This window comes from Anas platyrhynchos, chromosome 1, assembly GCF_047663525.1.
Source record: "Anas platyrhynchos isolate ZD024472 breed Pekin duck chromosome 1, IASCAAS_PekinDuck_T2T, whole genome shotgun sequence".
Lineage (NCBI taxonomy): Eukaryota > Metazoa > Chordata > Aves > Anseriformes > Anatidae > Anas > Anas platyrhynchos.
The window spans coordinates 21,049,599-21,065,454 of record NC_092587.1 but is presented as its reverse complement, the minus strand read 5'-3'; the positions used below and the strand labels follow the sequence as shown (position 1 = coordinate 21,065,454).

Below are 15,856 nucleotides of genomic sequence, written 5' to 3'. Positions count from 1 at the left end.
GGTTAAAGCTGTAGTCTGTTTCCTCCCTGATATATACAAATTCAGTGCAGACACCAAACTGTCCAAATTTATGGTCTAAATTTTCAGGCCTTATGGTCCCATAGGTGGCCAGTACTTGTTACCTTCATACTGTACTCTCCCATTGAGTTGTGTGGATTGTTTTAAGATCCTCATTCAGGCTTTGTGGCATTTACAGATCTACAGTGAAATATTAATTGCTCTTTCTACACATCTCTCTCCATAAAGACAGGCCATGCTGGCAGCTTACCTTCCAAACTGCAGCTAAATCACCCTAGGAAAATTGCTGCTGTTTTAAAATCACGAGGCAGGGAGTAACAGAAGTAGCTGGAAAGTTCATGTATTATCATTTTGATGAATTAAACAATTTGACCTTGTTTTCCCCGTTCAACTTAGATCATAAAAATCAATGGTGGTGGTACACAGTTTATAGAGCTACATCAAAAGTAACTGAAAATTACATGAAAGTAAGTTTTCCAGCAAGAGTTTCCTTCCTGAGTTCCGAAAGAGCTCACCAAACCACAACCTACTATTCTTAGCCAGTTCGACGAAATATTTTGTACAGCAAGTACTTTCATTTACAAGGTGATTTATTATCTTTTGCTTTGTTTTGTTTTCCCTGGCACAGATAACTTGCACTTAACATCACAGGACAGGGAAGTTTGAGACTGGGATGTAGAGCAATGTGAATACATTCAGGGTGCTAAGACCAGAAGAAACATCAATCAGACAACACACAGAAATCCCCTGGAAAGCTGCATTAGCTCTACTGCTCATAAAGCAACTGATTTCCCAAACAGAATACAACCAGCTGTAGACTTTACCTTTACCTTACTACCTTTTCCCATAAACTACCTACTCCCACTATATTTCTTCATTTACTATTATCTTTTCTCTTGACAAACGTCAGAATGAAATGTTAAAATGCCAACCACTTCAAGTGCCAGTATAGATTTCTACATCATTTGCTAACAGATACTGGCTTTAATGTACACCAAAAAAAAAACCCACAACAGTTCCCAGAATAAGGGAAGTATTAAGTCAGTTTTTATGATTTGTTTCCACCATATCAGTGAGAACAAAGAAATACCTACACAGCTGTGCATATGATCACTACAGATGTTTTTCCACCTGGTGGTATGATGACTTCTCCAGTAATGTTAGTGTGATTTACTGCCTGTTCAACATCTTCTTTTTGCTCTTTTTCACCATTATAGAGATTCTCATCTTTTACAAGGGAAACATTTTCTTCTGTGTTTGATAAATTCCTTTCCTGAGGACTGTTTTCATCTGCAGGAAACATAACAAACTCTTTTATCAGGATTGTTATGGCTAGCACAGGCAAGCCTCTTCAAAGAAACCTATGGGTCTTCTCATGAGTTAACACTCAGAATTCAAATGGTAATAATTCACTGTACCTGAAATGACTCCATTCTTCGTAACGCATGCATTATTCAGTGACTCATATGCTGTTCCTCCACTGCCATTACAGAAATTAATCACAGCTTTTGAGACATTTTCTTGATTTATTGCAGAAGATGACAGATGCGCTGATGGACTGTCCTGGCATTTTTGAGGAATCTGAAAACTGAATTGCTTGTCTTTCACCCATCCAGCTAATCTGCAGCTGATTAAGGACTGTGGTACACTCCCTTTATTCCTAGAAATAGTTATGTAATTACGTAATTAAATGCACAGTTAGGATTCATCTCTGCAAGCTTAATTCTACCTGTAGTTAAACGCAACCATTTGTAGTGGGGTCAGGTCACCATTATTTCATAACCACTACTGGAAAGAAGCAACTGCTGCTTCTAACTCACAAGGCCTAGAACCTCTGCTGAATGTAGTGTTTCCAGATCTACCAACCACTCTACAAAGTATAGCAGAAGAACCAGCAACATGCATACAGAAGTACCATGTATGAAAAAAGCAACAGCTTTTCTTTTTCTTCTCCAAATACCGGGTAACAAACTTTTAGGAAAAAAACACACAGCAACAAATAGGTGGTATTCAGGTTGGACTCCACCTCAGCATCTTTGTACAGATGTGAACAAAACCCCACTAAAACAAATAGAAAATCCAAGGATGCACCAACATAGTACGCCAGCATGCAGGTTTTGAAAAAAAAAAAAGTCTGGTATGCTTTTAATATACAAGTGTACAACAGTTTTGTTTTAAGACTGAGGAACACAGCATATCTGCATTTTAAACTGAACACACACAAGCAAAACATTTACATTGCTCCTCATTTCAGAGAGGAAAGAGCACTCCAGGCACACAGCAGCAGTTCCCCTGCGGCCCATGGGTCCCACATGGAGCAGATTTCCACGCTGCAGCCCGTGGAGGAGTCCCTGGTGGAGCAGGTGGCTGTGGCCTGGAGGAGGCCGTGGCCCATGGAAAGCCCCCGCAGGAGCAGGCCCTGGGCCGGAGCTGCAGCCTGTGGAGAGGAGCCCACGCAGGAGCAGGGGGTCTGGGGGGAGCTGCCACCTGCCCATGGGGGACCCATGCTGGAGCAGTTTGCTCCTGGGGGATGGAGCCTGTGGTACGGAGCCGTGGGGGAGCAGTTCTTGGAGAGCTGCTGCCTGTGGGCAGCCCCCGCAGGCTCAGTTCGGGAAGGACGGCATCCCGTGGGAGGGACCCCACCTGGAGCAGGGGCAGGGAGTGACAATGAAGGAGCAGCAGAGACAAAGCGCCAGTCCCCAGTCCCCATTCTCCTGTGCTGCTTGGGGGGAGGAGGTAGAAGAGGGTGGATGGGGGCAAAGGTGTTTTTGGTTTGCTTTTAGTTTCTCACTGCTCTAGTCTGCTGGTGACAGACAATAAATTACACTAATTCCCCTATGCTGAGACTGTTTTGCCCATGACAATACTTGGTAAGTGAACTCCCTGTCCTTATCTCAACTCTTGATCCTGTATTTTCTCCCCTTTTTCCTTTGAGTAGGGGGAGTGAGAGAGCAGCTGTAGCAGAGCTCAGTTGCCCTGCTTGATAAAAGCACTGCAGTGGATTACTTAAAGGCCATAAACAACAACACTGAATGACAAAAGGCTTCTGTATGAAAGACAAGCTTACAGATTATGGAGGGGTGGAAAGGAAGAAAGCTCAGAACAACCAGAAGGGCTTACTCTATCCAAACGATCATGCTTCTAGATTCCCCCTGCTTCAGAGTTCCAAAATCAGTTGTTCTTGATACTTCCAGCCCTCCTTTGTTTCTCATTAAGTTTTCATATGGGTCATCCAGATCAATTGGGTTGGAGTGAGATTGTCTGTAAGAAGATTGGATTTTATGTAGTCATTCAATTTTAGGTAGGGAATTTAAAACAAATTGACTATGAAAACATCACTGATTCAGCACACTCACTCAGTAATTATCTTTAAGAACAACTACACCAGAGAATAGTCACAATATTTATGAACAAGCAGGGGAGAGGCTTTGCTTTCTCAGCTAGTTGTAATTCCAAAACCATTAAGTTACCTTCATTAGCTGATGTTGTTTCATCAAGTTGATGAAACGCTTGTTTTTAACAACACAATAAACCAAACTCTGAAACTCTTAATACAAGATAAAATTGATTAAGAAGCTAGCTGTCTTCCTTGAAGAACTGAACCAAATCCAAACAGTGACTGAAGCTACTGTGGATCTCTTTGGGAGCTGAACCAAGACACAAGAGAGACCAGGGTCCCTAGCAAGAGTCTTGCTGAGCGGCAGAACTTGAGAAAGAAAAATGACTAGCCTTCAAACCTTTCTGAACACATACCCTAAGCACTTAGGTCTTCTGCCTGCTGCAGTCTACAAGCATACTTTAAAAAGTTTAATAAGCTGAAAAACAAAAAAAAACCTTAAATACTACTGTTATACACATTAGTGATGAAAAAAGCCTTCAAGACCAAAGCCACGTGCTCTTTCCTGTCAGACAGCAACTGTAGCTCTCAACGGTCAGTGTCAGCTACCAGCAAGCCTTTTTCAAAATTATTTCTGCTCTACAATTAAGAGAGTATTCAGTTCATTAAAATGGCACTTGGTTTAATCATTTCTCTGATATTTATATATCCTCAGTGAGTACCTTAGTCACCTAACGCAATGAAGTATAAAATTATCATAGCTGCTCTTTATTAGCTGCAGAGTTTACTCTCAAAGCCCACTAGATGTCTCCCATTGCAGCTTACCCTGGCTCATTTTTGATGTAAGAAAATCCATGAAACCTGAGAAATCAACCCTAATATCTACTTTTGTAAGATTTTTGAATATAAAATCCATCACTAATAAGCTCAACCAAACAAACTGCATTGTGTTCAATGTGATGCAAACACTTCCAGCTCTACCTAGGTACAAGGTAAGCATTATTTCCAGTGAGAACTAACAGCTTATTCCATTCTTCACAGGTCCTTTGAAGATGGACATACTGCCCTTTATGGGGGCATACTGCCTCTAGAGAGGAAGAAAGCAAATTCTTCCATAGGTGATGTTTTTGAGGTATAGGAAGGTCTGTTGTACTCTCCTTTTGACTCTCCCATTGGTCCACTGCCTATTTCTGGCTGACAGAATCAGGCTGAGCAATCCCACCCAGTCCCTGTCAGCACTGAGTGCTGACTTGAACTCAGAAGTCCAGCTACAGATGTGTCCTGCAGAACTGCTACTGGCTCATTACTGCATATTCAGCATTTCTGTAGGGGATTATTTCATAAGATTGTGCTTCTTCCCATACTAAACTATATTTATTTCATGTCAGTTCCACTGAATATAGGTTTCAAACAGTAAAGTCCTCACTGGAAGAACATCACAAAGTACTGAAAATTAAGTAAAAGCATGAGCTTGGCATTATTCTAACTAAATTGTGCAAAATTCCATCCTTGCCTAGCTGTATTTCTGAGCTCAGCTGCTACTGGTTTTACTCCTTTAGTAAGCACAGATGCCTCCACCTTCTGGAAAGGAAGGAGAAAGAGCCAGGGCTAAAACATAACGCTCTGATCTTCCCATAATCATGTCTTCTAGTCAACTAGTCAAGAATCCAACCCACAGTATCTCTTGCGTAATAGATGCAAGAAAATTGCATCTAAACTGCAAGCTGCAATTTATCCTTAGTCATTAGCAAGTGGAAAGAAGAAAAGAATGAATGTTACCCCTTCTGGTCGACTGGAGCCAAGCAGAGAGCTCTCCAAACATAAAATGACTGATTGCTCTCCACCACAATCACATTCACTATATCATGTACACGAGGTGAATAGCCATCAGGAAGTCTCAACGAATCCAAAGTGAAAAATATATTCTCATCTACAGTACCATTTCTTCCACAGACGCTGGAAACGCGAACCTGGAACAGGTTGTTAAGTAGGTAATACCAAGTAACACTGAATAATCTAAGTGACATACTATCATTGCTTAGTTTTCTGTGAAAGTCACACTAGCATTAACAAAGCAACAATCTGAAATTTCAATTATTTTTGAAAGACAAACATACAGCCTTAACCTAGAATCACTGTCTTGTCTATAGATTTAAAGATGTAAAGAGAGAGACAGAAGCACTTCAAGCATTAGGTTCTACTTCCATGTGGTACGTTTGACTTAATAATGATACCCGTTGTATAAATCGGGTAAGTTGGAAGACTTCAGTACTAGCAGTCACAACAGGAGGAATTTTCTTTTCCTCCTCTTCCTATGAGGACAAGCAGATATTATTCTACATATAAAGTTAAGCTAAATACAATAAGCCATAGAAATCACTATTACTAGAGGGCATGAGTATTTTCAGTAAAATAAAAAAGGGACAATTACTGTTTTAAAGCCGACATACTTGGTCAAGTTTAACACAAATTCCAGTTATTGCTTCTTTAAAAGTTTGGCTGCAGTAGGGATGTGTGGATTTTCAACATAACTAAACCAGTAAGCATCCAAATTCAGAATTAATAGCCAGTATGTTAGTTAATCAGCCTGTTCTATCCAGAACGTGCCTAAATTTTAAAAGGGCCTTCACATATAGGATTATTTCTAAACCAGCAATGAGTTGGTTATCTTTTATGCAACACATCTTTAAAAACATGTACCAATAGTTGCAATCCTGAAAGTACCCACAAACTCCGCAACTTCATGCAAGATTCCCCTTGTCAGAAGCCCTAATGTAGTAGGTGGCATCACTGCTCATGGCAGGGGGGTGGACTGGAGGATCTTTAAGGCCCCTTTCAACCTGAGCCATCCTATGATTCCATGAAAAACAACACACAGAACGTTTACCTTGTCCACTCGCTTATATCTCAAAGGCTTTACATCAACTGCTTCACTGCTCCATGTTGTTGGTTTAATAAAATACTGTGCTTGCACCAAGTCACCTACATAAGGCTTGAAACCTATGTGAAACAGAACATTTCAAGTTAATTGCAATTGATTGCATTTGCATTACTCCCATACAGAACTAATTGAAGTTAAACAATGCGACCAGCCAGAACAATGAATTATTTAGATCCAATGAGTTGAAGCTTCTCTTTTTAGTTGTTCTCATCCCGAGCAGGTTATGACAGACTATGCAAATGGTGCCAGTGGAAAGTACACTTCTATACTTCAGGACTGCAAGTACATCATGCTCAGTGAGAATGACAACACAGCTTTCTTCACTCAACTCCCCTTATTTATTTCACTACATACACTATCAGAACTTCTTTGTGATGCGGTCTTCGTGCTTCAGATTAACAGAAAATTAAGGAAGAACAAACAAGAAAGCCCCTACACACCTTCACAGACATCTTCCATTGTGAAATGAGTAGTCTGATTAATGTAGCCACCATCCTTGCAGAGAGAAGTAATATTGCCAATTAATATTCTGGCATGCTGCTCAGAAGCATCACAAGCGGTACTGTAGCTTTCCCATGTAGTCTGCACTGCATCTACCTATTAATACAATAAACAGAAAAAAACATGCACAGCTGACACTTACAAGTGTGTGCTTATTTTATAAAGCAGACTGTGGGGGGAGATGTGGAGGGAGGATTGGGAGGGACCACGGGTGGAACAAAGAGTCAGGGGGATCAGGGGCGGTCGTGTGTACAGGTGTAAGAAGCTATGCTACACAGCAATAAATTGGCACTTGAGCTAGACACAGTGTGTCCATCTCTGGTGTCTCTGCTCTGGGAGCAGCGGTCTAGGCAGCCAATTGATGTTGTCTCTCGGGCTGGGGTAGCACAGAGAGTGGCAACACAGACAGTTTATATAGATTTTATGAAATTCTCAGAATTCCAACTGCTGCTGGAAGTCAAACTCATTAGACAATGCTATACTCACCATAGCTGTTCATTTTTGTAGACAAGAAGGAGCAGTAAACAGCTAGGAACTTCCCCTTTAAGAAATCTGCTGCATGCTTCAGTGGTAGACAGTTAAATAGTTAAATATTGATTTGCCAAACGTATGTCATGCCTCTTCTGCATTAGCTCTACTGTTAAGGGTTTCTTAATATTGAGAAGAGGAACTGTATCCTCAACCCTGCAATTTAACTGTATGCAAGTGGATCTAGACCATCACTATTTCAGAAAGCAATTAAAATACACATTGTCAAAATGCCATTTATAAACACCTTATGCATTTTAGGCTGTCCCTCAGTCATTCTTTAATCATTGAGATTGAAAACAAACATCTGCTTCTTAAATGCTCTCTGTATCAGCACCTCAAAAGTAAGTTTAATTGCTTAAGCAGGCCTTTGCAGAATGCAAGCCACAAACTATCAAAGTTTACAAACCCGTTTAACCCCGCACGGTTATGTTGGGGCCAAGGATAATAGGACCTCTGCTGTTAATTACTCAATATAAGCACACTAACAATGCCTAGAGCTGTGAATTGCCTTCCTTGCTTCTGTAGGGCCACTACCATCGTGGGGTCAGGAGTCCTGGCTCTACATTTCAAATGCTTATTATTCAGTTTCCTCGCTCTCTAGAAGCGCTGATGGAACCAGTAACAATGCCAATGCCACCGCACAGATGCACTCAACTGTCACACAAGAACTGCTGACTCCGTATAGTACACAGAGAAACTGCACTGTGCAACAGAGCAGAAGGAAGGAGATTGCCAATTCTTTTGTGAGGGTAACGAGGATTAGGATGGAAGAAAGCATTATGAAAGTATGCAAGATATCTCTGCGGTGATTAAACAAATTGAATGAAATGCCTGTGGACAACTTTTTCAATGACTGATACATATGTAGTGTAAGTGTACAAATCAGATCATTAAGTTAACACAGTCAATAATATTTTCATCTTTTTAAGGTGATGTTCCACGAAAGCTTATTTCAGAAAGCATCTCCAAATTCACAACCAGAATAAAGAAGCTGAGAGGAAACCTAGCATAATGCAGTGAGAGTAACCAGAACAAAATCAACCTAAACTGGATGGAAAAGAAATAAATAACTGTAGTGTTTTCACTTCTATGTGAAGATTAGAAACTCAGAACTAGAAAGTACTTCCTTAATGTATAATGTGAAAAGTCACCCCAACAAAGGAGTCTGTGTAATGTCATCTTTCTTTTACAGATCAACATTTGTGCAGAGATGAAAATCAGTCCTATGCCCACACTTTTCATAAATATTAAAAGGAATTTTAGACTTGTTACATGCGGTTACATTTGTGTAGTGCACTTTTTGGAGACCATTTTTACCAAGAACAAGTACATTACAAAGCAAGAATAGACTGAATATTAACTGCTTTGTCTTGACCATACCGATCATATCCCTGATGCTGGCTGTGGTGGTTTTACTTCAGCTGGGCAGCTGAGCTCCACCAGACACTCTCTCACTCAACGCAAAGGAAAGAGGGAGAAAATACAATGCGAAAGGCTCAAGGGTTGAGGTAAGGACAGGGAGATTACTCAACAATTATTGTGACGGGCAAAACAGACTCAAAGTAGAGAAAGATTAGAGAAATTTATTGCCTATTACTATCAAGCTAGAGAAGTGAGAAACGAAGAAAAACTGCAAACACCTTTCCCCAGTCCACCCTCTTCCACCTCCTCCCCCCGGAGTGGCACAGAAGAATGAGGGGCTTCCCTTTGAGGACAGTGAGTGAGAGCACAGTTGTGGTGGAGCTCAGCTGCCCACCATGGAATCAGAATGGCCTGGGCTGGAAGGGACCTTCAAGATCATCCAGTTCCAACCCCCGACACAGACAGGGATGCCACCTGCTCTATCAGGCTGCTCAGCACCCCATCTCTACTCCGGTTTGCAAACAGTTTAAGGACACAACTATGTATTCTACAGTCAATACTGCTATACTGCATTTTTTCCTCTTCTGTCTGAAAAGAACAGTTGTACCATATTTCTTTTATTTGCAGGAGTTCACAGACTACTGCATCCTTTGAAGAAATGAGCTGTCTCTCCTTACTTATTTGATTGTGAATACCACTAAAATAGATAAAATGAAGGAAAATGAGGTTACCTTACAAGATGCTAGGTTTTTATTTATTTTTTAAATATAAGTCCTAGAGCTGACAATATTTTAGAAATCTTACATTAGATTTCTTGTGGTATTTCATTTTAGGTCCTATGATCAAACTCTGTCTTTATTACTCTTTCCTTAGTCTCATTTCATCAGCAAAACTGCATTGGTTGCAAAAATGAAATGGGTTTCCAAGGAAAAACTCCAACAATTTTGCGTGTAACTGGAGTTCATTTTACTATGTGATGTAGTCTTACATAGTTCTGATTTTTAATTTGAAACATCTTTATTTCAGGAATTGTTCATGATGCTATTCTGAGTAAAAGGCAGGAGAAAACAGCGCAAAATGGAAGCATGAAACATTTGAAATCTTCTTGAAATCATGTTATAAAAAAAGATGTCTTACATTCAGATTTAAAAAAGACCTAGTTGTTAAGAACTGGAAACATCTCAGAAATAGTTTGGCATCATTAGTTATTATCTAACCAGCAACGGAGCTTGAAAAAAGTCCACTGAAGTAACTACTACGTTTCTCCAATCATCTATAGAACTCATGAATATATAAAATGCATCTAAACACCCAAACATCACACAGTAAAATGCAAATCACTTAAGTCTTCTAGCACTTAATTTTCTATCTACTTTTATTTGAGAGGTCACATTTTCAACCAACTTCATTTTACCAGACTCAGCACAGTTACTGCCAATTCAGCCACTAATGAAGAAAAACTCCTGAACATTGATTTTTAATAAATAAGCAGCCTCTAGGCTATTTCCATGATGGAAATAGGAACTTATGTGCAAGTCCTTAGAGCAGCCAGAAAGTTTGGCTTCCCCCTTAACTCAGTGTTCATCTCATGGAATGTGTATGATGTTCAACTGAAAAGCATGGTTATTACTGATCAATAGCGATTACAAAAAAGGCTTTCGGCCACCATCCAGTATCTTTGCACTGGTTTCCCATTTACAGGTTAAGTAGATCCAGGTCTTTCCATAAAATTAACAGCTATACTGACTGATGGAAGTTAGGATCTTAAGGGGATCTTAAAATCTTAAGGGGATCTTTAAATTCAAGGCAAATTAAGCGTGATAGTAAAATAAATGTAACTTTCTAGATTACCTTCTGTAGGAACACATATTTTACAGAAAGCAACTCTTTCAGATGGTAAACACATACCTTCACTTCTCCTACATCCACAAAATCACACTGATAGGAAGAATCTACTACAGGGAATAGAGCTGTGTTGTACTGAACTGTTCATGCAATCAATCAGAAGGCAGCCTGTGATGGTATTTGGTCCTTCCTTACAAAGGCTCTACTGGCCATACACACAGCTCTTCAAAAAGAGCAGCAGCATGAATAGTCACTTTTAAAATTCTTACATTTTCAGTCATATATACTCACATAAAGCTCACATACACATCTAACACATGCCTGCCACCACATGCACCTTTTCCGAACACTGGATGTTTTATGCAGCAAGGCACACCAGCAATTACATGATCTACACATCGCAGACGCATTGCAGATGCCTCTGCACATATACATGACCATCAAGTGGAATTCCAGCTGTTCAGTAGTTTACGGTTTGAGCTTGAATTCAGACACGTGGGAAATTAAAATAGATGGGTCAAATGCTCAGATTTTAAGGATTTGGGAAGGTGAAAATGAGAAATAAAAAGTACGCTCTACAGTTTCAGGATTGTTCAACAGACATGTTCGGAAAACCATACATTGCAACAGACAAGCCACCAGTTTCAGTTATGATCTGTAAATCATCCTGCTACAAACATACACCACTTGACACTAAGCGAGGTGTGGTACACATCGAGATAATGCAAACTGGCTTCCGTAAGACAGCTGGTTATTGCTGGATACTGACCAAAACGTTTCTGAAGTAACAAAATCAGGATACTGCACAGAAGGAAGGTATGAGACATCAACTCTACATGCTAATCAGTGCAAGATTTTGACCTCCTTTCCCTAGTTATTGACATCATTTGTCGACTTAACATAGTAAGGGCAAGTAAATAGCAATGATGAGCTCTTCAATCTGATCGCTTCTACTCCCATTAAACCTTTGTATAAGAACTTTATTCTGATTTTTTTGTAATCTTTACTAATACCTTGTTTAACCATCAACTTCCTATTACCTGCAGCATGATGCCTGAAGCTACTATGATAACTACATTCTTTATAAGAAGCAGGAGAACCTAAAATTCTTAATTATAAAATATCCATTTACAAGGAAAGTCAGCTTCAAAATCACAGTTATATTGAGACTGGCTCCCTGCAGCCAGCTCAAGTCCAGCTAGACTTACTGTCTTTGGCTCAGGCTTTTGTTCAGGGTGAGTTTGCTGATGAAGCACACTGGCCCAGTGCTGAACTCAAAGCATAACGTAGCTAAGCTGAGCAGATGCCAGCAAAGAAGATTGGTTCTGTATCCCCAGTTACCAAGTGCTTCTGCATGGCTGGCAGCCTTTGAAGCAGCAGTTATGTTTACATAATATCCAAACAAAAGAAGGGCTATTTGACTCAGCCTCTCTGTGTAAGAAAGCTAGATTATCACAGGCACCTGAGCTATGCCTATCTGATTTTAAAAAATAACAGCAGATTAAAATTGAAAGCAATAGATAATCAAGCCTGAAGTAGGTTTACAGATGAAGCATCGAGATGTACTGAAGCATCAAAATGTCCCTTTTAAAAACTCTGGCATTAAGTTACTGAATTTTTACATTAAGAAATTCTGACATTTGTGTTCTTGTTCACTTTTGTTCCAGAAAAGTAAACTTAAAGACACTTGCTTTATTTCCCTATCAATTCATATAGCAATGTCATAAATATAACTCAAACTCAAAAGGGAACATACAGATTTGAGTTAGCTATGATTAAACAAACTCTGATGCACTTACCTCAACCAACAGTATAATATTTACTACATCTGGATCTACACTCAGAGCACGAGCACTACAAGAATAATACGCTAAAGAAAATAGCATACATTCAGTCCAAAACCAATTATCCTCTGTAAGTGAAAAGCTGGCAGTTTCTCTTTTTTTTTTTTTTTTAACCATTCAGGAGACTAAAATTATAGTAACTTCCACAACACACACAGTCTCAATTAATTTACAGAGAAAGTGAGACTACCATTTATATTCACCTCTTACCCTGATGGCCTTCAAGCCACTTGATATTTTGTCCTCTTCAACAACAGCAATAACTTCCTGTCCAACAGCCAGCGGCATACCATTTGAAACGGCGTCTTTTGTGAAGATTATCAAGTCATTGATCATCCCATAATCATGGCAAAATCTCGTCACCACTCCTTGCATGGTTTTTACTTCTTTATGACCTGCATCTACAAAAAGTAGGTGTAAAAGCAAATCACTTGATCAAAGAACCATTAAATGTGTAATGAATGCTAGTAAGAATGCTATTACTTTTGATCAAGAAGTCATTCTCTTGCCTAGCTTAAATATCCACAGCAATTACAAATCAGTTTCACATTTAAAACTTGAAGGCTTATAGAAGAAAGCTTGTTAAATACAAATATTGTTCGTCTTTAAGCTATATAGAAAACATACTTCAAAAAAAAATTAAAAACAAACAAACAAAAAAACCTGAAAGCTAAACAATTTCTCCCAAAAGTTCCGGGCCAACAGCTATTTTCAGTATTTTCCATATCAAAAGAAACAGTTCTCAGCATTCTTTTCATAAGGAATCCAACACATTTCAGTTTTCTACACTGAAAAAGTAGGGAAAGCGAACAAGCATGATGCTATAAAATCAATTTATCACAGCTGTTTGTGTAATAATTAATATGCTTCTGAACTGAGAAGTGCTGTTCCTTTGGAAATCCATAACTTTCAAGTCTTTTGTTTTAGAAGTAGTATCTACTTACACACCACAGAAACTTTCCCTCAACAGCACTGTAGTACAATGTCAGGCTTAAGCTAATATACTTCAGCCCGGCTTTACAGTTCTAAGGTATTATTAGCTACACTAACAACCATGACTATTAATAGTTTGTTTTGCTTTGTTTACCTAAGTATGCAAGAAGTACTTTTTAGCAGTTTGAAAAAAGCATGATTTGTAAGATGTTTGCATTTATCATAGTTAATGTTGCAGTAAACAAAATGTCTACTTAAGTCACCAGAGTGCTCCTCCCTGTTAAACCATCCCATATACCTGCTCCAACACAAAACATTTAGTATTATCCTACAATCTGAACATACTACCAGTATGCATGAAAAATAAGATTTCTACAGCCACAAAGCACAAGGTTTTAAAATCTAAACACAATGCTTTGTTTAAAACCTAATTTCGTTCTAAGAAACTTCTGTGAGGCTCCAGCTCTACAAGAAACACAGTCCTCCCTTGTTTGATGCACCTAGTTCATAAAGGTTGTAGCTTAGAAACAAGCATTCCTGGGGGAGCTTCCATAAAAATACTCAGAAACTAGTTAATAGTACTGTAGTATTTAACGAATTTTGCAATTAAGTGTCCATGTGAGAAACCAAGAAGTACTTTTGTTTAGCTCTAAACATAGAAAAAAAATTAAAAGATTTTGTTTTAAAAATATTACATCTTGTTTGAGTCATTTCCACTCACTTCTGGGTGCGTACTGCATAATTTTAAGTAAGTTTCCGTGCTGCGCAGTCCACTCCATCATGCAACCTTCCTCTTGACTGTCTCCTCAATAATACTTAAATATAACCCTACTAGAAGCATCTTAAGTGTACACCATTTTGAAGCCTCAAAGCACTGAGGTTATGCTATTTTTGGCAGCAGGATGCAGTGCACATCTTTCAAGAACTACTTACAAATGAAGAGGTTGGAATACTTGTTCAGGTAGCTTTGTTTATTCATAGATAGGGAGTGATGCTTACATTTTTTTTGCTACATTCCTTCACCTAATAGTCATAATACAAGTTTTAAAAGTAAGCAAAAAAAATGTATTTCTTAGATAAAACATTTTATCCTCAGCATTTATGCCCTCTGAGAGGGAAGAATTGAAAGCTGAAGTTATTTCTCCAGTGACTTCAGGCCGTAAATATATCTTTTAGAGGTATTAACAGGTTTGTTTTGCTGATGTTTTCATTCTATCAACATCATAAATTCTTTTAAAAGCAATTTTAAGTGATGAACATTGGACATAATTTGGACAAAACCAGAAGTTGGACTCAGTGATCCTAATGAGCTCCCTTCCAACTCAAGATATTCTCTGATTCTATGATCTTCTCCACATAACAGCCCATTAGAAAGGCGTTAAGAGAACTTACTTATGAACACGGTATTACAGAGCAAAGCCCCAACTGGCACCACACACCCTTCACGCCTTACTCCATGCTCTAACCAGCACCAGGGGTTAAAGCACTGAGGAGAGGCGCTGTGAAGCAGCTGCCAGGACGCGGTTAGGAGACAACAAATCCCCTCCCGCTCCCGCTCTGCCTCCCCGCCCTGAGCAGCTCGGCCCCGGCCCGGCCCCACTCAGCCCCGCACCCGGCCTCATGCAGCCCTGCGGGAACCTCTACCTGCGCCCGTCCGCCTCACGTCTCCTCCTTCATCGCCCTCCGCCCGCCTCCAGAAGAAGGCGAGCACCCTGGAGAGCAGCCCCAGCATCGCGCTCCGACCCACAGCGACAGCGATAACAACGATAACGACAGGGACAGGGACAGCCACACCGCCACCGCCACCTCAGCGCCCTCCCGCTCCCTCCCCACACGACGCCAGCCAATCACGTCGCTGGTTCGCGGTCACGTGGGACAGCCGCTGCCGCGTGTCCGCGGGCCGTGAAGCGCCAGGGCAGCCCGTGGCGCCATTTTGTGGAGGGCGCTGTAGGCGGGGAGGAGGGTAAAGGGAAGTGAGGTTTCGTTCCCTGTCCCTTGGAGATAATAAAGTTGATGTATGATAATAATAAAGTTGGTGTATTATGACATTAAAGTTGGTGTGTTACAGAGTTACTATACAAATACTTAAGCAGAGAACATGTGTGTTCTGTTGGAGGCTTCAGGGGATGCAGCCTGATTGTGGACATGCACAATGGGTTTTCTGGATTTCTGTAAATGAGGAGTTACTGACCAGGCAAAACCCTTGTCTGGCCTTGCCTGAGGGCAGCCAGCAGTGCCCATGTTTTCCCCTGGGAGAGTAGCATGGAACCTACTGACATGACATAGAGACTGTGGGAGAGTACACACATGTAAATAACATACTACCGACTTGTAGCATCAGCAGAAGCAAACGTCAAAGCAACAGAACAAGCTCTAGAATATTATAAACTTGGTGAACAGCAAAAACAAGTTTTGTTTGTCCTCCTGTCATTAATATAGGAGCTGCTGTGGCTCTAGAGGAAATAAACTTTGACTGACTGTTGCTTACTATTTCCATATTTGATATTTTTTACCAGCTCTCCTCATGCAACCTGCTTTAGGCGT

The 15,856-nt window shown here is 40.1% G+C and overlaps 1 protein-coding gene across 4 annotated transcripts in view; it reads right to left on the bottom strand.

Annotated features, from left to right (window-relative positions):
* MOV10L1 (Mov10 like RNA helicase 1) overlaps positions 1-15,246 on the bottom strand; it is a 38,962-nt gene extending 23,716 nt beyond the window's left edge. For 2 of the 4 annotated variants that reach the window (XM_005020857.6, XM_013100797.5), the window contains exons 1-8: positions 14,957-15,245; positions 12,590-12,780; positions 6,737-6,893; positions 6,243-6,355; positions 5,135-5,325; positions 3,139-3,279; positions 1,437-1,678; positions 1,113-1,308 (exon numbers count right to left, since the gene is read on the bottom strand). In XM_005020857.6, coding sequence (XP_005020914.1) covers positions 1,113-1,308; positions 1,437-1,678; positions 3,139-3,279; positions 5,135-5,325; positions 6,243-6,355; positions 6,737-6,893; positions 12,590-12,780; positions 14,957-15,044 — 1,319 coding nt within the window. In that variant the 5' untranslated portion in view covers positions 15,045-15,245. Of the gene's footprint in view, positions 1-1,112; positions 1,309-1,436; positions 1,679-3,138; positions 3,280-5,134; positions 5,326-6,242; positions 6,356-6,736; positions 6,894-12,589; positions 12,781-14,704; positions 14,802-14,956 lie in introns of those variants that run through there. The other 2 variants (XM_013100795.5, XM_072033067.1) reach the window with 2 other exon arrangements.
* Positions 15,247-15,856: the final 610 nt, after the last annotated feature.